Below are 23,992 nucleotides of genomic sequence, written 5' to 3'. Positions count from 1 at the left end.
CACCATGTCAAGGAAGCAAATTAAAAAGATGATTAACATTCATGTGGGAGAAGCGTCATTGACGTGCAGGTGGGACCACACACCATTCACTCACTCACCCACCCACCCACACCCACACACATATATCTATATAATGGGTGCACTGAATATTGCAGTCCAGCCAGTTGTAGCTGCGATGTCCTGGGAGGTGGAGAGCAGGAGGTTAATATGATCCTAGCCAGCTCTTTCATTAGACTAATGAAGGTAATAACAGCCTACAGGGAAGGAAGGGCTGCCAGATTGACTAAAACCATATACCCACAACCTGAAAGCAACGTCTGCAAGCCTACTTGAGCTACCTGGCATAGTGAGATAATAGCTACTTTTGTCATTCACCGCATTTAAATGCAGACAAACCAAACATGGAACGAGAACTGACATGACGTCATGCGATGTGTGAGTCTGATGCCCTTTCATTCCGTAGCTGTACTGCAGACCTTTCAGCTAGCTTAAAGAAGACAAAGGTAAAAGTATATGAAGAAATGATGAACCAGTCATTTGCGATACTGCACATAAATACAGAGCCAGTATTGCAAACACCAATAACAATACATTAAGGTGCAAATTTATGCAATGCAAATTTAGTTGGCTAAATATTAAACTTAAAAAACATATCCATCCTATCTGATCAATACCAACACCAACATTGGTATCGATACCATCAATATTTGGATCAATCTGCCCAACTCTATCATGAAGTTATACTTTTACACAACTACGTAGCACCTGTTGCAGAGTATTTTCTTTAGAAGTCATGTTCATTGAGCACAGTTAAGTGCATGCATCACCAAAACACATTATGAAGAAATGTGAGCTTCTATTCATGGGTATAGCCGATATCATGCATGGCTGAGAATGTGAGGCAGGGGAGCAGATTAAGAGTAAATAAAAAGAGGATGGTCGTGATAGGTAGCCCCAACAAAGAATAAACATCATTAATTGGGGAGGCACACATGGATGGACACAGCCAGATGGTGTTTTGTGCTCATTTGTCATACACTGCTGACAGAGAAAGAGGAAAGAGTGAGAACCAGAAAGAGAAAAAGGAAGAAAAAGGTGTTTATTGATTGCAAAAATCTGCACACTGCTGCCTAGAACACACTTTTACTGTGCAAATCTACCTCCGCTTGTTCTGCACCGTCTTCTCTCTGTGCCTTTCCAGACTGAGTGGTTCTGATGGTGCTGCCATTGTACACTCTGCCAAGCCGGATGCATACTGGTGAGTACAGACCCAACACCCCACAGATAGCCAAGCTTGGCATCCATTAAGGTCCATCTGTCTGCCTTTCACAAAAACACCCTCTACTGTATGTTCTTTCTCAAAGGTGGCCCACAGGAGAGAACAGAAAAGAGAGAAGAGTGACAGGAGACTCAGGAGAGCAAGAGACAGGAACAAGAAAAACGGGGTTGAGTGGATTTGGGGGGGAAAAGAACCCTAGTGTTGGCATGAAGGGACTCCAAATGACAACCAGCTGGGCTCTCACTTTGCTGCTTGCTGTTCAGGCATTTATAAAATTGAAGAGAGAAAAGTGGACTGAAAACAATGTCTTATTTTGCATTATGTGTACTAGAACTTCTAAAGTTAAAAAAAACAAAAAAACAACAACAGTAGGATGGAGTGGAAAGTAAGAGAGATGTAGCACAAGAGGGAGCAGTAAGTCTGAGTCAGGACTGGGTTTCCACCATCCCACAAATGGAGAGTAGTGCTCAAGGCCATGGGCTGCTCAGGCAGCTACCATGCTCACTTTGTTCTCTGCGATGACAGTTTCATTCAGAGAGGCATGCACTCGGCTCCCCAGGGCCAACGTGCCCCTGCACCAACCAGCTCTTTCTTTCTCTGTTTGCTGTTCTCCTTTCAAACACAACCCTGCCTGCTTTTTGGATGTTCAATGTGTATGTGTGTAAGAATGTCAAAGGAATCAAAGCTAGCCGGCTACCCCTATTAATATACTATGGGTACCTTACAATAAGTGCTTTACTGTCACTGCACTGAATCAGATGTAGACCCTGCTGACATGAGAGCCTGTAGACCAGATACGGTCATAAAAATGCCTGAAATTTAAAACAGAATTGACTCACTTTTTCTAAATAGTATAAACTTTGTAAGCAGCTCAATTATCACTACACAGCAGAACATTTTGCTTTGTTAGAAAGAGTGAAGTGCCAAGTGTTTTTTTGGGGATTGAGCAGACACACTATAAGGCAGAAATATAGCTCTCAAAGAATCTGAAAAAGTAGATTATTGGCGAAATCCATAACGGCACAGATGCAGGCTGTCTCACCCGGTCTCCAAAGAGCCAATCAGAAGTCGAACTAGGAAACATACTAGCCAATCGTGTCTAGACTGGAGGTTCACGAAAGGATTCCCTGTGCATTGCAGGACATATCAACTCACTCCTCTACTAAAAATGAAGGTAAGCCCAATTTTTGTTTTTCTTGCTTTGCTATATCTATAATATGAATTAGCATTTCTGGTGAGATGAGCCATAAACACAGATCACGCCATAAATGAAGCTGTGATACTGCAAAGCGATCGAACGGCCAATTCATAGGCGACCTGCTTTACCTCCTGAATTACAGCTACCCCACATTTATGTCTGGAACAAAAACATTAAGACAGCTCATCCAGTTCCTGTATCAGAAATCTGTGAGCTCTATGCAGAGTTTAAAAAAAAAAAAAAAAAAGGCAACACTGCTGCTCTCTTTTCCTTCCTCCTGCACACTCTCATACACAGAATGTTACACAATGCATCTCTTGGCTAACATAGTTATTAATAATAATAATGGATTGCATTTATATAGCGCTTTTCGGGGCCCTTAAAAAGTAAATCTCCTAAATAATTTGGAGACCACGTCTGCCACACAGCTTGCAGTGAAACAGTCAGGCCACATCTCAATCAGTGATATCACAGCAGGCACTTGCTCCTAAGAAAAGTAAAGTACCTACACCGGCCTGATTAAGAAGGGGTGTGGCCAAAGGTGCGGCGTGCCTAAATGTTTCATACAGAGGTCATGTTATTGTATTTAATGGGGATTATAAAGAAATTGCTGTGGCACCCCCTGTGTGTGCAGCTGCCAAGCCAAGACTTCATTACACACCAGAAAAAACGTTTTCCATCGATGCTTTGTTTGAGGTTGTGAGTACAAGTAAGCAGTAGATCATTAATAACATGTGGAAGTAATTCAGATGGATTTGGACCTAAGCGTATGTCTGTTTACACAAGTCAGCTGCAAGCCAATTCTTATTTGTGATGACAACATCATTCTACATAATCTTGGCATACACAAAAATCAGGGTTTTGGGGGGGATTTTTTGCCTCTCTCTTAATTGGCCATGATATTCTGTCAATCACAGGATAATGCCTTCCTATAGGCTGATAATCTTTGCTCTCCTGCCCTTCTAAGGATAGTGGGGAGAAGTGCAATGAGCCAGTCAGGGTTTATGCATACAACTGTGCAAGCTGAGGTTACCGAAAGTGCATTGGGGTTCTGCTGCTTGCTCTGTTTGAGGCCTTAACGAAGGACTCAAGAGATGAGAGCAGCATTTTTGTCGGTGTCTATGCGAACACACGCACGTGGACGCATTTTTCTGTGCAAGCGCATGTGTGTGTGCGCACTAGCGTAGGATCAGTGAAGTAAATCCACACTTGAAAGAGTAGCTCAATCAAGCTCTTCCACCAATCTCCCCCCGCCTCCCTTCCTTTTGCCTCTCAACTTGCTGTCGTTCCCCTGCTCCCAGTTCATTTAGAGTTGAAGAGTTCACAGGACTAAGGAGTGAAAGAGCAACACACGGGGCAAAGATGAAGAACTACCATGAGCAATGCAGCAGCCACTGGCTAAATGACAGATAAAATGTAAATACATCATACAAACCCACAAATGAGCCGAATGATTTTACAAGTCATGCTTTTTAAGAAAATTACATGAGAAATAAGCTCATATTGTTTCTGTTAAATGCACTTATTTAGCCTAGGGGAAAAAGTTTCATTTTGAATAATTAAACGAAACCATTACTGTTAAACAAGCTTCTACAAACTATTTTCTTACTAAAAAAAATAAATAGTATGAACGTGACTGAGTTTAGTTGGCTAAGCAAGTGGGAGGAGAGGATTTTCACTGCCAGACATCCTGGCTTTTAATCCCAATTCAGTCAATTGTGAGATTATTTAAGAGCAAAATTATTATTATTATAAAGCCTTTAACTTCAATTTAAGGCCAGATTTGAAGAACCTTTGGTTATCCCGCATCCTCCCCTCTTTGCTTCCTTTCTGCAGCAGGGACCTCGTCAATGACAAGTAAAGCCTTTTCCTTGGAAGGGAATAAAAAGCATGACCTCATTTTGTGTCCTGTGCGATGTAATAAAGGCAATTTTACGCTGCCAAACGTAGAGGAGATGCCCTTCATTAGAACTGTGCATACTCAGCGTGTCCATACTTTAATCCAATTTAGTTTAGCATGATAAAGGGCATTACAGCCACCCAGTCCCACACATACTCACGACACGTATGCATTCAGATGCAGGAAATAACAGAAGAAAAGAAAGAAAGAAATGCAGAGCCCTTAAGAATTATTGGGTAGATAATGCACTGCCCCAGTATTTAGGAACATCAGACAATTATATTGAACCCAGGGGCCAGTCAGAGTCCTCTGTGGTAAGTAAAATCTATAACAAAGTCAAACTTGGTTTATTTCTTGCGTCAATATAAAGTAGAGTATTAACTAAAAATATGTCTTAGCCGAACAAGCTTTAGCATTTTTTAATAGATATGAATGTGAGGAAAATGTGCTTCCCTTATTTCATTATATTCCAAAGCAAAAACAGGACACATGGATCCTGAGAAATCAGAACATTTATATGCAAATTTGATAGGTTCAGAAAAAACACTATCTATCTAATGTCTAACTAATGGAAAAAACTTTTCATTATGGTTAAATGAACAAAGATGCTTTGCCTGAAGGAAAAATAGCCTTTGGCAAACTGCATCTGGTCATTAATTAGATCCATAAAACTCTTATTCAAATTAAGAGAGAAACTTTATGAGCAAAGAGATTTCATTAGTGTCTCAAAAGAGCAAGAAGCTTTCTTGTGTTTGAGAAATAAAAGAGCGGCTCTTTACCCCACTCAGTGGTTCAGGTACCAAATTAAAAGACTGTGTGTAATGTACTTGTAAGGGTGCAAAATGCACAGAGATTTCTAGGAAAGTGATAAAGTTATTTTCATGGCACTTGATTCGGATTAGTTTTAACATTGAGCAGCTGCCATTATCTTAAAAGGTGTTGCTGTGTCGTGTTGACACGTGTGCCAGTGACTCATTCTACTTATAATAATGCAGCTTCCAGATATGGCCTTCATCTTCAACTGTGAATATAAAAGTCTTTCAATATCCTCTGTACATAATTACAAGTCCCCAAACTAAAGTCAGGAAATGAGAACCGGTACCAAATTGTCCAATCCATCAGAGTAGGATGTTCCCTGGGTTACTTTTTTCTTTTTATTGATGCCAATGTGTTTTTCTGACTGTTGAGTCTTGCAAAAACAATGTTGTTAAACTCATGAATCTACTTTGTTGGAAACTTCTAACAAAAAGGAGTCAAGATGAAAAGGAGGAAACGGTGCAAAGCATGGCTTCATTTGAGAGAAAAAAGGATAGCAGTGCTAGTTTTAATGGCTTTAAAATGATCATTTCAAGTACGGGTGGAAACACCAGCAATATGCCGAAACATCTGTCTACACAACTTGGGCTTAAAACAGGAATCCATTAGACACTATTGCTTCTCAGCTAGGCAGCACACATGTTACAAGGGTAAATACTGCATGGTATATCCGTACAACACAGGCGAGCTTAGCAATTTTTTTCTTCTTTGACTTCAAACAACATTTTTTTCCCCCCCTCACTGCATCCATTTTAAGTTTTGACTGACTGTTGCTACAATAAAATAAGGGAATTCAACCAATAAGGTTAAAAAAAAAAAAATCAATTAAGTGTGGTATCAGTGAAGTCATATCAGTTCCCTAAGGAGCTGTGAAACACTTCAGTATTCAAAACAGTCAGCGCCTAAACAAATGACAAGTAAGCCGAATACAGACAAGAAATACTCCGGCAAGATGGCACGAATTAAAGCGCCTTCCACACTGTCTCAAAAGGGCCTTATACCGCTTTGACAGACAGGTTAGAAACATCACAGAAGACAGGAGATGCATGATGCCGCTTCCTGTGGCAGACGTGAAGCTCTAAACTAGGGCTGCTCGATTATGGCAAAAATGATAATCACGATTATTTTCACTGAAATTGAGATCTCGATTATTTGACGATATTTATTTAACCCTTTAATACCTACCATAGAACCAAGTCCGCCAGAGCTTATATTATTTTTTTACATGTTGTAGTGCCATTTGTGGGAGCATTTCAAGTTGCTATACAACTGTTATAGCCCATATTTTAATAATATGTATGCATTAAGTCCATAGTAACTACATTAATTGCAAAAAAGTGCAATAAACTACAAAAAAAAATTTGAAAATCGTTTTTGTTTTTTTGTTTTTTAGGTTTATCCCTCAAAACTTTAAATACAAAAAAGTTGCAAAAAATAGTTTACAACAACAGGAAATTTATTTTGAGTGTCTTCATAGTTTTATTTTGGAGATACACCAATTTTTATATACTGCAGGAAAAACGAAAAAAACAATCCTATGATGCAAATTTGCAAAGAAAACAGCAGGTGCATCAAAACAAACTATTTCCAGCAGTGCAATTCGAGTTCTAAGCATCCCAGAAACTATTCAGAAAAGTCAAACATGACCAGTATAGGCTTTTAAGGCCTACAAGTAAAAAACTACATTTTCCGCGAAAATGACGTCACTTCCGGTTTCGGGCAGGAAATGGCGGACATGCGATAGTTCGCGCTGACGTCTGTTTCACTGTGGGAAGTGTTACGAACAGCTGATCGGATCGGCAAAGCGTGTTTCTGGAATATTATGTTTTTGTTCCTGCAAGCGCTTTTTATGCAATTTTTGCAAAGCTTTATGTGGAAGGAAACAGTGACCTAGGACAAGCTGATGGCATGAGATGTAACACAACTCCTCTGGTTTCATATGCAAAACAAATTATTGCGCTAGCTTACGCGGTTCCAGTTCTACAGGGATTTAAAAATAGCTACACAAAACAGAGCGTGCTGCTCTGACCAGCTTTAAAGGGTTAACAATAACAACGTATTGAATAATGACTTTAAAAAATAATATAAAATAGTGTGCAACACCACTGAAGTTTTTTTTTTACCTCTCTTTTCAACCAACAGCAGTCACTCTCCTCTCCAAATAACTTCTGCTTAGCTTTCCGAGCTTCCCTCGGGTCCTCTTAGTCAGCGGTCTCCAACCTTTTTTGCACCATCGACCGGTTTATGCCCGACAATATTTTCACAGACCGGCGTTTAAGGTGTCACGGATAAATGAGGGAGGGGCTAATAATCGGCTCAGTCATTTTTAATGATCGTTGAAAGCCCAGATCGTAATCATGATTAAAATTCGATTAATTGAGCAGCCCTACTCTAAACTGGTCTAAACGAAAAGATACCGTTCAGGGCCCTAGAATGATGCAATGACAAGGATTTGTTTTAACTCTTTACACGATAAAACAACATTTTACAGTCTCCCCCATTATGAGTTTTGACACCTCAGTATATATCAATAAAAATGTGGTTTGACGACCATTAGGATGGTTTCCAGGTCTTTTCAAGCATACAGTAGCTGCATAGGCAGAGACTACCCTCACTAACTTCTGATGCACACCCAGTCATTTTGTTCTATAAGCAGACCAGAAATATGAGAGAAAGCACTCAAGGAGCTTCAAGGGGTAAAGAGGTAAACCCCATTTGTTTTAACAATTACTTTCCTGATGTGGCAGACCCAATAAAATAACTAATAACCCTGAGCTGACACATGTAAACATTTGAATTAAAATATAGCAATTTATAGTCTATGCTTGTTTTTCCTAATACAACACCAGGATTCAGAGAGCCTTTCCCATGAGAATTTCTATATAAAGTTTCAAACATGTTGGTCTTAGAGCTAAATAGGTGACTTCAACTTAACTCTTGGGATTCAGGTTTCCATTTTATAAGTCTGAAGAGAAGTTTGTTCAGCTACTTTTTGACAGATTGATTAACATACAGCTCTTACTGGTGTGCATCTGAATATCCCTGTAATCTTATAACCCCTATATTGATGTGTTCAGATCAAATTTTTTCCCACTATTGAGCTCATTTCCACAAATGTTGACTTTCTTGGGGTATCGAAGGCATCATAACTCTGACACTCAAACATTACATGCTTGTAATTGTAATACAGTTACAACTGGGACAAACGCTGTCCTTGTTGCGTATGTCCCTCCCCGGGCGAAAGAATCTTAATGTGAAGCACACATGTAGGAATAATTATGCATTAGCACGATAGAATGCATGAAGGACAGCGGATTAACAAGGTTACAAATGCAAGTAACACTTTGTTTAACCTTGTAAGGCTGATATTGGTTGGCCCCATTTCCACAGACCTCCAACCCTGTGCATTGCCACCTGGTGGTAAACCTGTGCCTTCAGCTGCCCTGCCCACCTGGTCACCACAGCTAAAAGCAAAAATATGCATTGCATGCCAAAAGCACTACCAGCAGCTATCACCAGTGGCACCATGTAAGAGGAAGTCTTGGCAGAGGGGAAGCGGAGATGAAATGTGGCAGTCACAGGAGGTGTGTACAGCTAGCTATGTTTTTCCACTCCGCTGGAGGTACAGCCAACCTGTTCTCCTCAACTATATATGGAAGTAAACAGGATGCTAACAGCGGGATAGAGGTAGTATGCCATATGTAGGTCGGTAATCTTGTTGTTTTGACCAAAAGCTTCTCATAGGACCATAAATTTAGAGTCAATATAAGTCCTTCATCTTCTGGGAAACTCAAATGGAGAACATTAAATCTCTCATTAAACCTCAAGCTGCTACCATTGCATCCATCCATACATCCATCCGACCGGCAAGAGGCAGAGTACAAAATGTGTACGTATAAACTTGTGGACAGTATGTACTTACTGCAGGTACAAGGAGCTTCTTGACCTCCTCCACTGCTCTCCTCATCTTGATCTCTGCTCTAGCCTGTGTGTCTTCCACTGTGATGAGGACATGAAGGTCTTCATTTAGGTGTTCCCAGTTTGGCTTTCCTCTGTTCTGCTCCTCCTGGACAGAGAAATAGGAAGAGCGAGAGAGACGTTGAGTGAATGTGACAGTGTGGGTGTGTTAGAGTACCAGTGCAGTAACACGGCATATCAGAGAAAGTGGAGGCGAGAGGCAGGCATACACAGAGGACGACGGGGCCCTGTGAAGAGAGGCGGGATGACAGGGCCGGCCCTTTAGTCAGCTATTTAGCTTTAACTTTGAAAGGACACCCTTCTTTAATAGATCCCTCGCTTCGCAGAGACAAAGATGACAGCTAGCCCTGCAGCAATTAATATCAGTGAAAGATGGATGGATCAGAGAGAGATGGATGGGGATATTTTTATTTTATTTTATTTTTTAAACCGCAGCAACTTCACTTGTTGGAATAAAATTATAACATAGCTAGGGCTCAGAGTATGTGAAAGTACATGAGTGTGCATCTGCCTCTGACACATTTTGACATACACTGTAAGGGCAACAAAGGTTCGATGAAGGAGTCGTTTTCCTTCCTACAAAGGCAGCAGCACAGTACTCTCAGGGTCCCAAACTAGCAATAGCAGCATCTAAAAGGAAAAAATGGGTTGTATTCAAAACCACCATCACTGCTAGATAGCCTTTCAACACAGTTAAATAGGAAGCAGGCTCAAAATTGAAATTTGGCAGACTGAAGTTTAGAGAAGCTTTATGTTTTCAGTTGCCTCCATGAAAAGCCCAGTCATACCCAAGTCGTGTGAAAAAGGTAAAATGGGATATATGTACAGACAAAAAAAATCCTACATTTGCAGCAAAAAAATAAAAAATGGGATCAATTTTCAATTTAGCATAGCTACTTTCCTCCCTCTTCTTGTTGCCCGGCTGACAGTAAATCTAGCGAGCAGACACTGAGAGCGCTCTAAAAAGCTTTTGAGGTTGGATCGCATGTCAGCGTACAACCATGAAAGCCAGTGGTTTGAAAGCAGACTACTTCCCCTTGAGGTGAGGAGTTGAGGTCTAGGTTGTCTGTAAAAGATACAACCTCAGATTTTGATGTGTGACACCACATTATAGCACCAAAAAGGGGAAAAAGGGATAATAATGCTCAAATGTTTCAGTTCGTGAAGACAAAACGTGTAAAGTGAAAATGAATCTGACTGCATTGTAAAATCAGAAATGTTTTTCCAAAGGAGGTCAGAGTCTTGAGGAGTCAGCTGCATACTCTCCTGCTGTTGTTCATAAATACTGTATCGTTTACTCCCGCCCATACAAACCACCTCAACTCCAGATCACGGCTCATTTCTGAGTAGTAGGCGAACTGCTGCAAGGATGTCTAATTACAAACAATGCATTGCAGTGCTCTGCATGGGGTCCACCTGACATGATTTCAATATACTCAACGAGCACCTCAAAGTGAGGTGGAGCACGCACGTACGCACAGTACTAAGAGCTTGAGCTGAGTGCCACCCACCTGCTTTCTACTCCACAGAGAGCTGTTGCCATGGCACTGCTCTTTACAACAAACACACACACACACACACACACACACACACACACACACACACACACACACACGAAAGTTCAATATTCCACTCTCGTTTTCCCCTTTTCCACACATGGGTGTGGGTGGGAGGGTTGTTGGGGGGCTAGTTTTCAGCAGTCAGGCCATTATTTCACCATGGCTGTTTGCTTATGGCCTATTAGGGGACATGGGGACTGGAACGTGACTCAGCACTTTCTGGAGGGGACAAGACAGAAAGGCCACAAGGGCTGCCACTGTATGCAGGACACAGTATGAAAACACATGGCTGACACGTAAAAGTATTTACACTGACAGACTCCTGCTCAAGTTGGAACCAAAAAAAGATTACCGGTAGTCGGTCACATGCTCGTGCACATATGTGTGCAAAGTGTGACCACCAAAGCTCGGACAGATTCAGATTTGGTAAGGATTTTATCCAAATATATCGGGGGGTGGGGGCGATGCGTACACCCACACATCTCACACCAGCATGACTGCCTGAGAACAAGGTCACTGTGTGCCTCTGAGAGAATGTGACAGCATGACAAACAGGAGGAAGGCTGGAGGGGGAGGTAAGAGGAGACCTACCAGGAATATTGGGAAGGCCTTTGAAGACAATGTCCATGCTGGCCAACATCAAATGCCACTGCAATAACCACGTACCGGAGGGCAATGGATTTTGGCAAAGCACGTAGCATGAAAAAAATAGCATGGGGATTGCATCTATAAACACCATCTAAGAACAGGATCAAGGGGAAAGGCTGCTAGTCAGCTATGTTGCCCGACTTCCAACGTCTGTGCAGCACCTGTTAGCCCGTTGCATTTCACACCTCTCAGAAAACTTAAGGCCTCAATTCTCACCACATGTTAAAAGGTTACAAAAATATAGCACTGATATTTTTGACGATCCCTTTTTTGGTTGTCCTAAAAATCGTGATTCAACGTAGGCTTTTTAAACTTATTTCATGATCTGAGTAGTTATTCTTTACAGTCAGGTACACTCAAAAGGATCTTTGGCCATGCGGCGCCACAATTTTATTGTTATTTTGTTGGTATTTGACAGTCTAGCTACTGTTTCAACTCTGCCTTTGCTACTCTGAACGGCCCATTTGCTTTTGATCCTAAAGGATTTCCCAACTAAGGTCAGAACAACTGAGGCTGAATGCAAGCAGGCCAAACAGGTGCAGCAGAGAGCTGCAAGGACATGGAAGGACAAGAGAAGATAAGCAACGCTGGAGAAGAACAGTAAGCACTGAGGGGAAAAGATATAACTACATATTAAATGAAAATGAGCCAGATTACAGAATAAACACAGAAAACCAACATATCCACCCCCAAAATGTAGATGACAGTGGTTAAAAAACTCAACTTATCAATAAACAAGATCAAAAATGACAGATTGAACATGACATTACTAAACAGGTCACCTTTAAATCTTTGTGGCTAAAGGACATAGCCACCTATCACAGAGGAAACAAAGACATGAATTACTGGGTAATACGGCAAATGTAGCTGCACCCTCTGCTCAATGCCAATCACATTAAGGGTGCTCAAAACAGACCAAAAACAGCCTGCAACACAACTCCGTTACAAATAAGGCTTTTCAGATTGCAGGGAGTACAAATCATTCTCTCAGCCATCAATACCATATGGATGTTGATTTCATTTTAAAGTCAAAGTGACTTTGTGCGACACTTTGTGTCCATTAGGTATTCGGCTTCAGTCAGTGTATTGCAAACCAGGCCTCAAGTGACCCCACAGGCTCTAAGCAATGGGACATATTGTTTTTAGGGTGTATTTTATCCATTAGCTACAACAACTAAACTAATGTTACTAAACTATTGTTAACAGTTGGTCATTACAGTGATTAAGTATAAATTCAAAAACATAAAAACAGCTTGAAAGAGTTAGAGCTATAAATATAAAATGAGAGAAAAGAACCAGGCAGATATTTTGACTCGACATTGTTTCCCTTAAGTTGTTCAGCTTAAGGTAAACATTGCTAATAACCAGCCATTAATATTAACTAATTAAGGTAGACTAAATTATTCACTGCTTTCTCTCTCTCCATGCACCAGCATCTGTGCACTGAAAGCATGAAGCCGTAATACCTGCATGTATACTCTGCTATTCTCACAGTGTGCCCTTTTGCGGTTGGATGGTGCCAAGTTAACCAAGGCGCAGCCCCGATGTCTACCAGCTTTTCTGGTGTGTAATCAGCCTGGCAGCCTGTGCTTCTTCCACAATCAAATATTAATGTTCACAAATTAAATTGGATTTTATATATAATTTAGAAATGTACAACACTAAATATCCGCCTTAGTCCTTTTCTATGACAGTCACCTTTTAACCCCCTAAAGCTATTTGCAGAGGAAAAACTCCAAGGCAACTAAAGTAACACCTGGACTCTGAAGACTTAAGTACAAAGAAGCTATTGTGGCTCTATCGAAGTGCATCCAAAGATGAGGAGCTAAAAAAATAAATTAAAATGTAAACAAAACAAGTAGGTCTGCTGCAGAGCCAGCAGGCTAATGGAATTCAGTGTATTGACTGCCAATGTCACATATTAACTCTTAAGCAATAAATGCAGGAGCTGTAGTGTGACTCTGTCTATGGGCTGGCACAAGCTGATGGCTCAAATTGGAGTCCGATTCTATTCCATCAGTGACCATGCTGATAGCACAGTTTTAGCCATTATGTTTTGGGACAATCAGCAAAAAATACAAATCAAAGCAAATTCACTTGATAGAGAACATTTTTCAAGTGCAAATCTGAAAGGACATTTAGTGCGACTCTAAATAAAACAGCCATCTAAGTAATTTCACCATGTAGCAGCCAAAATAGAATTAGGGAATTGGTTTTGCAAAAGGGAAGGGAAATCCCTTTTCTGCCTGTGCAGCGGTCGATACAGCGTACCTGTAATTTAATTGCAGTTGTTCTTGCTGCTGTTTTGCATTAAGCGCGACTGCGGGAGTGGAAAACAGAGACCAAAGCTGCCACGTCAGGTGAAAATCTGATTGGAATATGGCTGCAAAGAGAGTCCTTTTTAGCTGTCAGAAAAATAATTACTCAAATGTGTCAGAAAATCTTTCATCTTTCCAACCATACTTCTCTATTAAGAGATGTTGCAAAAATCTACGTGTACCAGTCACTCTTATAGAGACCTCACAAGTTATTTTCATGTGTTAGACTCCCCTGTCTCAGCCTAAGCTGGATTTCAGATGCCTGCACATACACACAGACATTTGTAGTAAGTTCACTATTTTCATATTCTGTATTTGCCTACCATGCCAAACCATAAATGATAAAAATACTTCTGCTGGGCTCTGTCCATTATAGCTGCCCAACATCATTTTAGCGTCAACACTACGGTGTGCAGGCCTGCAATCGTTACATCACAGGCCGTGCTGCAACTCATTTGACAAAGAGTGTGTCATTACAGAAATATCTTGCCTCAGTCCTGAGGAAATGTCGATGGTGACTCGGTCAGAGGCACAAAACAGATTTTTCTCTAATGTTTTTTTTTTCTTATGTTAAAAAAATTAACATTTAAGAAAGAACGCTTTGCACTCGATTATTACTTAGGGGCAAGAAATGCAGCTGTTCTAGGGAAAATTCATGAAAATCACTTTATTTTTCCATCTTGTCCAACATGTTTCAATTTCTACTTCAGATATTCTATTCTAAATAACCCAATGCTGCACCATTAGACAAAAGACATTTGTTAACTATGCTTAAATACTGTGCTTGGAAACAATTAAATGACTACAGTTTTTAATTTGCACACAAAATACTACAGCAAACAAAAGAAGACTGCAATGCAACGTAAATTTGTGTCAGGCAGCCTAAAACAAAACATGATATGTGTTGGTACATAAACATACAACAAATAATTATAATCTGGTGTGATTAGATGTTCAGGATTACAAAAATCTCCATCACTCGTCATCCATCAGTCTACCCTATTGTTCTCTTCACCTGCTTCTTTCCCTCTTATTTTATTTTCTGCTTTTCTTCTCTCACTATTGTTCTTTACTTCTCTTTCCCATTCCATAGCTCCAGTGAACTGACTCCCTGTCAGGCAGTGCGACCCAAGAGGGAGTAACCAGCTGAATTATTGAGAGCATAAAAATGCTGCTGCTAATGGATCCTGAATAAACACACTGGCTAAGCTGCTGCCGTGGCATCCTCTTCTGCCACGGGGCATCAAGCTGAAAATACTGAGGTTGAGAATGCAGTGACTGGGAGCTCCTCACGCAGCTTTATTTGCAGCTGAGCCACAGCCATGAGACGCTTCAAAGCTTTTGGGGTCCTGTAAACAAATCTCATAGTATCTATTATGATTTATGGATCCAAAAACAGTCACATTATTAGGCGTTTTCCTCATTACGCACTGTAACGCAACATTAATGGGGGGAAAAAAACAACATTAGTGGAGTGTTGAGTGATTAATGTAATTAAATCTTCAGTTATAATTTTGTTTAAAGAAAGATAATCGAAATAGGGAATTATTGTGCTGCAATCAATTTTGTAATGGTGTTCTGGTTTTGTCTCTTTTTATGAGTCCAGCAAATGCCTTTTCCCCAACAAAGGTGAAACTATACCAGCAAACTCCTGAAGTGGAGACTAGTGAGCTCAACTTCCATCAAAACAATCCTGTAACCCTACCACCTAATTTCTTTTCCATTCACTTATTTGTTGTTCAGTTTAATTAAATTTAATTTAAATTTAAACATTTTTAAATTCCACAAATGTATAATGTTTTTAGTCTCGATAAGTAATCCTCTCAAATAATGATTTTTTTTGTAGCCCTACATGGGTGTACGTTAAAATCATAGCACAATACTAGGGGGGAAAAAGAGAGAAATGAAATTTAAAAAAAAATAAATAATAACTATAATGGATTTGGAGGAGGAAACAAAACCTTTTCCTCATTTACTTAGATTTTCTATGTATACACAGTATTCAGGACCATTTATGAAGCATTTTGAACATGAGATCATTTAATTTCTAAATATCAAGTGGAGAAATGATCCTGCTTGCTTATGTGTGTAATATTTGCCTTGACAGGTCCCATCACAGCATCACACACACACAAAACAAACTGGCACACGTCATTAACTTTTAACACAGTAAGAAATAAGGGAGGCAATCATGGATTCACGTAATGAGCTAAAACAAAAGGATGTGTGAGCATGCTTGGTCCCATTAAACAACTTCGGGATCTAATTCCAAAGAAGACGCCGCAGCTGAGCATCTCCATCTTGTTCTGTGATAATGAACTTACTCAAATGGAAATGAGAAGGAAAGATAGAAATTAAAATACGAATGAAAGAAGCCATAAAAAAAGAGGAAAAAAAAAAAGAAAGTGGAGCAAAAACACTGGGCCTGCAGAAAACTGGATCCTCTAACATATGACTCAGCTGGAATCTGTATGATCTATTGGACTATTCTGTAACTGTTGGACTTTTTTTTTTTTTTTTTTATGTAGGAGAAAGGTAAGTATTTGGACATGGACAAAAGACATTTCTGCAACTGTTAAATTACAGCTGCTTTCATCACACTGTGTCAATGCACTGGTCACTTTTTTAAGTACACCTGTATAACTGCTTGTTAAGCCAAATATCTAACCAGCCAATCGCATGGCAGCAGCTCAAAATATTTAGTTGGGTCAAGACAACATGGTGAAGTTCAAACTGAGCACCAGAATGGGGAAGAAAGGTGATTTAAGTGACTTTGAAAATGGAATGTTTGTTGTTGTCAAGACAGGCTGGTGTAAGTATTTCAGAAACTGTTGATCTACTGTTGATCTGTGGAATTTCCCCACATAGCAATCTCTAGTGTTTACAGAAATTGGTCAGAAAAAGACAAAATACAAAGTGAGAGGCAGTTCTCTGGGTAAAAGTGCCTTGTTACTGAAGCAAAAGCGGGCTTGATCTGGTACTAGCAAGGTGTACCTAAAGAGTCACCGATATGATGATGAGCAATTGGGAGCACAAAGAAAAGGAAAATTTAAAAATGAGATATAAATAATGAGTTAATTAAATACAGTCAAAAGCAGCCTTTATAGGAGGCTTTGAGGCAGATGGGCAAAATTTGCAGTTAATTGAAACAACACATCTTAAAACTGTCAATTTGTCCTTATATTAACTTCCACACAATTTCCTCAGGGATTAATAAAGTATTCTTATTTTAAGGGCATCACTAAACCTGATCTGACAGACTCGAAATCTTACTTCAGGGTGCATTTTTGTTGCTGTTGTCTTGTTGTCAGCCATACTTTGGGATTGTGTTATGATAGGAATTTCAGCAAACTTGGCGTCTGACTTTGACCGCGTCTGAGATTTTTAGGACACACACCTATGGTATATCAATTTGAAAATCCTACGTCGTCTCATTGGAGTAATCGTGTCCATGTCACTCGCACAGAGAGACAACATCAATACTCCAGGTCTTTTATGACTGTGGGCTCAAAATGTTTCACATCATTTCATTTTATTTACCTAAAGAGCACAGTTTGTAAATAAAATAATGCAAAAGGTGGCATTGTTTTGCATAACTTCAGTCCTTTGTGGATATGTAGAGACCTTATATGTCTCCAAAGTCAGCTCGGTATATCCAGAAATAGTGGCTGCTCCTGGCCTTGGCCGACTGGTTTACTACTGGCTTCAATACTTTCCACTGCGCAGCGTTTTGCAAACAGCACTATCAGATATCAGGATGCAGCCACTGGGCATTAGCTAAGCATGTGTCTGCTTCATGTTTCTTCAAGACCAGAGGGAAGCTTTTTGTGTGACCACTGGCCCAGAAACTTTCGCAATATTGTGTGAAAATTAAAAAAATATGAGTTTTCCTCTTGTATATACCAGGCACACTGCCACTGATGATCTTACCTTCTTTTTGTCTCTCATGGAGCTTTTTCCTCGCACCATGATTTTGCATCCCGTTTCTGCTTCCAACTGTTTGGCTGTGAGTCCCCGCGGGCCAAGGATTCTCCCCACAAAGTTATACTGCAGAAAGAGAGAGAGGAAAAAAAAATAAAATAAAATAAAATAAAAAAGAGAGAGAAAACCTTGTGAGTCTATATACAGACACATAAAAGACAGAAAAATTTACATTTTATTTACCTCAGAGAAACCCTTCATAAGCAATAAGCAGTTTCCATGAGCTTTCAAAAAGCATGACCTCAGCTTTGTTGGATATCACGCCTCTGCTACAAAGACTACACGCACAGCCAAAACTACCCTCTTTCAGCCTTTCAGGAGCCATTTTCACACCTGCACTACAGACCTGAACTTTTCTCGACAACAACACTGGAGGATTTGTGTCTGAGAACACAAAAGTCCATATCAGTCTGACAGGATATTAAACTGACCCCACCCTGCCAGTTCCCTATGCAGTGTAATGTCCACTTCACTTAAGCAAGTACGCGTGCAGGTGCCGTCCATCATGTGTTTTCTGTGATCTACCAGGCCATGCTTAACCCAAAATAGATTTTTTTCCCTTGTCTGACACAAACAATCTGCTGTCTACTAAATGTAGGAAAGGAAAAGTTGGTAACCAGCAGATACAGTTCCTCTTTTTTTTCAGTTTTTTCCCACCTATTTGACTGGAAACTGTGCTAAAATAGCTGCACTGGTTGTATTTTTTGTCCCTTCACCACAATGAGAGCACGATCAAAGACGACAGTGAGGTTGGCTTGCCCCAACAGATGTCAAAATGATCTCAAACAAAAAATAGAATATTAACTACACAGGGTGTAGTCTGGGTGGGCATGGTGGAAAAAGAACAAGGGAAATTGAGGTGGAAAGTGTGCTAGGGGTTGTGAAGTATGGCAGTGTGTTTTGACACAATTTTATTATCATGGCCCCCCTTTCACTGGTGAGTGGCTGTGGAGCTTTGTACCACAAGGAAACAAATTTGCCAACATAATCCTCTTGACATGAAACTGGTTTCCAACAGGATAAAGAGAAAACATGTTGGAATAATCCAAATCAATTTTCAGCCAGAACGAAAACAGAGGGTAAGGAGGAGCACAGTGATGTATAAAAAGGTAAACAAACCACCCAGGTTTCAATAACGTATGCTGGTGGAGAGCATGACGGGTAAGAGATGCCCCCTCCCCCCTTCTTTTTCTACCTGAAAATGCTCACTGCCATAGCGGAAAGCTTTCCTTGACAATCAGAAGCACAACTATTCGTCTCTTGGGCTGTCGCAATGAGCTGTGACACCACAGCATTAAATTCTTAAAACGCAGTCACATCTGCTTACGCACGCCACCGCACCAGTGCCTCTGCAAAATCCAAAAGGCTATCAGAGGAGTCACATTTAATTACAGAGGGATTACAAATTTAATGTGATGTTGCCAGTATTTCCCCTAAACAACATAAATGCTACTGAGGACAATCGAAAACTCCGGGCCTTTTGTTTTTCTAGTCCCTGTCGGTGGGTTTTGCCTGCATCCCTGGCCTGTCTCTAACAGGAAAGACACACCCTGTGACTGGAGTCTCCCACAGACGATCATGGCGTGCTGCTACACAGGCTGCAAGCGTGCTTTTCTCTGTCACAAGGCAACTGTCTGTTTGGTTAACTCGAATGCAGGAAACTGGCACAGGGGCTACATTTGTGTGTGTCCCAGCTGAAGGATGTAAGGACACCTGTCCTCGGAGGTCAGCCACCAACGAGGTATGGTGGCCTGCTTCTGACTTGTACATAAACACACAGATGCATGCACAGCCTCGAGAAGCACAGAAGAGAGAGCTGTCTGTCTGCATCACAGCTCCCGCTGCAGACGAGGGTGAACCCTGAGTACTGTGGTACTCCTACACATACCACACAAACACACAGTTTCTAACCCACTAAACTCAAACTACAGTGATGTGTGTTACACTCTGCTAACAACAGTGGTGACATATTTGAAAAATGCTTGCTATCAAATTAGCAAATACAAGGTTAAAGAGAAAGAAAAAAATCTAAATGTATATGTAGATTTCTGTGCAGATATGACATGTGACAGCTCCAATTGGCCTTAAAACCTACAATATAACCCATCAGTCCCAAAACTGACAGATTTATTCACCATGAATATATTAAATACATATATATTACACACCAAGCTTAAATCATCGGATTATAGAAGGGGGTAGGAGAATATCTGATTAAAACTCTGAGGTGGCAACTAGTCGAACCACTCACCTTTTTACAGCAGAGGTGTACAATGTGAACATGATTATGCTGTGTTTGTCAGAGAGCAGTGACATGAAGGAGGAAAGCAGGAAGAAATAAAGAAAGGAAAAAGTTATGATGCCACATCTTGTTTTACCACTACTTGGGAAATGATTATGAGTAAGAAAGGCCAGCACCGGCGCATTCTCGTATTTTTCACACTGTGCAGGTAGACAAGCTAACTACTCAACTCCATCTGACGGGTCCTTGCAGATAAAAGAAGTGTGCGGATTGTTATGGCCCCAGGCCCTCTTGCGGTGGTGCTGTCTCTATTGAGTTGCAGGGGTTCCTGTGTACAGCTGAGTAAGACTGGTGGAAAAGCAGAAAACCCAGCGAGCACTCTGCACAGCCACGGGGTGGTTGTAGCTCAGGTGGCAGAGCAGGTCAGCCACTAATCAGAAGGTCGGTGGTTCGATCCCAGGCTGCATGCCAAATATCCTTGGGCAAGATACTAACCCCGTGTTTGCCTACTGGTGGTGGTCAGAGGGCCCGGTGGCGCCTGTGTCCGGCAGCCTCGCCTCTGTCAGTGCGCCCCAGGGCAGCTGTGGCTACAATGTAGCTTGCTATCGCCAGTGTGTGAATGTGTGTGTGTGAATGGGTGGATGACTGAATGTAGTGTAAAGCGCTTTGGGGTCCTATGTACTAGAAAAGCGCTATACAAATGCAGGCCATTTACCATTTAAACGCCACGTGCCTCGTCTGGCTTTGTCTCACATGTCCATATATTGTTTGCACACTTCACGTTTCTTCCTGTAAGTTTCAAAAATACATATATATGTTAAGCTGGCAGTACACCTCAGTTTTTTGCTGTGACGTGACTACGCGAGCATTTCAACAAAGCAGCCACCTATCATATTTAAACTTTGCAATTTGAAATGTAACACTGCTGTAAAGAGTGAAGCCACATTTACTCAGTAACAGAATAAAGCTCAGCATTTTAATTGTAGTGGATGGCTCGCTTTGCTCCCTGGTCTGCAGTGAGGGTTTGACACTCTTTTCATGGATGTTGATATGCTTTTACAAAAAAGCGACCTCCATTTTCAGCCACTGGAATGTAGAGACAATGAACAGCCAAGCGGGTGAGTTATCAGAAGGGTACAGGGCCCTCGACTCTGCCAGGAACTACACTCAGTACAGCCAGACAGGGGAGAAGGACGGATACTGTGCCCTGACTGCCAAATGCACTATCCAGTCTTCACCCGGGCCTGCTAAACTATCAAGCTAGCTTTCATTTTCTGTCTTCCTGCTGTTAAATCAACTCCGTGCTTCTGCAGACTTAAAAAACATCTGGGAGCCATCATTTTTCTCGTCTGGACTTCCAGAGCTTTATTATTGATTATCGTCAACAGATCTATGATTTTCCTCACTAAAAAGAAAAAGGAGGGGGGTTGGGCTCGATTATTTACAGTAGTAGAAAATTGCAATGGAAGTCTTCTCTTCAGTTCTTGAGTTCAGTGTCACGTTATCTGAGTTTTCTCAAAGTTTCACCCCCCCCCCCACAAAAAACAAACAAACAAACAACAAAATACAAATACAAACATATACAGTATTCACACATAGCTCATGTGTAAACACAAAGACATACAGATGCGCACACATTCATACTCACAAAGCCCCCTCCAGGACAAAGGCTTACACTGACATTAAAGGGCCTTTGTTTAGTCCCAGTTATCGCTACTCCACAGGCGGGTTATGCTGTGTGCATCTACGTCTCTGTCACTGTGTGTTTGTGAGCGTGTGTGACACAATGTATGGGGTGAACTCTTACAGACACCCTCGGCATACAGAGCTGCACGGGTTTGTGTGCACGGGCATTCTGGTTTTGTGTGAACTACTGAGAAAAAACAGCAGTTCCACCAACAATGCTCACAGAAGCAGAACAATTGTGCCTTTGACGGCGTTTGTTTGTGGTGGTGGGGAGACAGGAAATGAGATCATGCTGAGGGTTCTGACTGTGTGCGTGGAAGGCTTATCGAAGAGCCGGGCAAGGCCAGGAGCAGAATACCAATCACTTATTAACCAGCCTTGCTGGGCTTATGGAAATGAGGAATAGTTCATTCAGTGCAATGCATCATGGAAAGGAGGAACCTGGTTACACCAGGCACCATCATCTCTCCCCATCTTTTCACTTACTTTACTCTAAACCTCCCTCAAAGTCTGAAAGCATTATTGCGAAACAATGATATCCAGTTTATGGAGGCTTTACAGAAGTTACCAGCCCGCTTAGTTGGTAAAATACATCCCTTTTGTTTCCATATCCTCCCTTCTGTATCCATTCATAGCTTCTGGAAACTCTGCGGGCTTCCTTTTCCTCTTTGTCAGGACCTTGGCGTTTCCTTTGCTTATCTGTGACCCCCACCCCTGTAGTGGACAGGTCTTTCATTTAATCACAGACAAGCTCCCTGCTTTTAGTCACTCATTTATCTTTGGGCTCTAGTGTTGCATCACTGAAATAATCCATCATATTTACCTTCACACTACTGCTTGATCCCTACCCCTGCCAAAAAACAGTATAGAAGGAATATGAAATGGAGCAGACGGGTGTATAAACTACTGAAACCTGCATACCTGATGTTTGGGAGGGACAGAGGACAAGGCCATAGGCTGATGAAGGAGTGAAAATTAGACTTAGATTCCAGTGGTGACATTTACACCTCAAAGCCCTACAGACTTCAAAGCTCTCTATTCAGCACACCCAGCATTTAGTGCCTAATCCATAGCTCCTTTGATAATTCTGTTTGGGTTTATTTCGGGGTTGCAGGCAGGGTGGAAATACAGACGAGTGAGGACGGAGAGATGGAAAGCATAAAGATTGATATTGGCTCAAAGTTTGGAAGATGTGAGTAAAGAAAGCAGCGAGCAAAGTTTGTAACCCTTTAGATAAACAAGAAGCTGGGATAAAAAATAAACAAGTAGAAACATGCTCAGTTACATTCAGCCTCACCCCTATGGTTAAACGTTACATAATCACAATGAATCAATAGAAGACCGAGAAAGATGTGGATTACTGTTATTCGTGTGATGCTAGCTTTCTCAGGAAAACTTGATGCCGGTTAGTTACATCTCACCAATATCCATTCAGTTTAACAGAATTATGCAAATTCAGGTAAAGCTGTGAAATCACACTTGCATCAGCTGATTAGCCATCAGCTTCTTTACTCACTTGTACTGATTCATAATATGACAGCCAACCATGTAACTGATAACAGCTAGTCATACACATTCATAGCCTGATCTGCTTCTAGCAACACCCTGTGATGCAACAACTTCCTGTTAAGTTTTCGGTAATGTTGATGTTGATATCCAGCATTTATCCTGGCGTATTAGATCTCCCAGCAGTGTCTCTCATTATGAGCTATTTCCAATAAATTGTTGATTCCTTCAGGAGATTGTCTTTCAAAAAAATAAAAAATAAAACAAATAATGTTGGTACTGACACAGATATCAAATTAGTATAGTTGATATTTACATCCAAGATTTTTGTTCAGCAGTAAAATCCTGGTACTTACACAGCACTCTTCAAGCATTAAAAGTGATTTTCTCCCACACATTGATACAGTGCTTTTTTCAGTGCCTTCAAGTGCTTTCCAGTTATCGCACACATGCAAATTGATGGACCCATCAGGGGTGACTTGGACACTCTGGGATCAAACCACTGACCTTACGACTGTTAGACGAAACGCTCTATTACCTGAGCCAGAGTCCAAACAGGACAGGTCTTGCCAGCTATCTCTGTTTTTTTGTTTTTTTTAAGTCAAAGGCATGGATATTAGTATTTGCTCAAAAATCCTGTATCAGTGTGATCTAGTATATGTATGCAGGTAGTGTAGCACTATTGATACAAGCTGACACGACAGTGCAGTGCAGTCTTTGATTCCGGTGTGGTCGACCTGCTTCATTTTGTCCTTGATTCTCACTTTTCACCCTCCGTATCTGTCAGCTTAATGATGCACAGACGGACGGGCCAAAGCAGCACGTGGCACCATCCACCCAAAGTATGCAAGCACACGCTGCTGCTACACAAGCTGGCATTA

At 41.0% G+C, this 23,992-nt stretch overlaps 1 protein-coding gene across 4 annotated transcripts in view; it reads right to left on the bottom strand.

The window, feature by feature from the left end:
- qkia (QKI, KH domain containing, RNA binding a) overlaps nt 1–23,992 on the bottom strand; it is a 79,438-nt gene that overhangs the window by 19,118 nt on the left and 36,328 nt on the right. For all 4 annotated transcript variants that reach the window (XM_085343437.1, XM_085343436.1, XM_085343440.1 and 1 more), the window contains exons 3-4: nt 17,627–17,743; nt 9,116–9,259 (exon numbers count right to left, since the gene is read on the bottom strand). In XM_085343437.1, the coding sequence (XP_085199563.1) occupies nt 9,116–9,259; nt 17,627–17,743 (261 nt within the window). The remainder of the gene's footprint in view (nt 1–9,115; nt 9,260–17,626; nt 17,744–23,992) is intronic.

This window comes from Diplotaxodon limnothrissa, linkage group LG19 (genome assembly GCF_057381915.1).
Source record: "Diplotaxodon limnothrissa isolate DT_005_m linkage group LG19, D_limnothrissa_male_GT1.1, whole genome shotgun sequence".
Taxonomy (NCBI): Eukaryota; Metazoa; Chordata; class Actinopteri; order Cichliformes; family Cichlidae; genus Diplotaxodon; species Diplotaxodon limnothrissa.
This window is presented reverse-complemented; position numbering and strand designations above follow the sequence as displayed.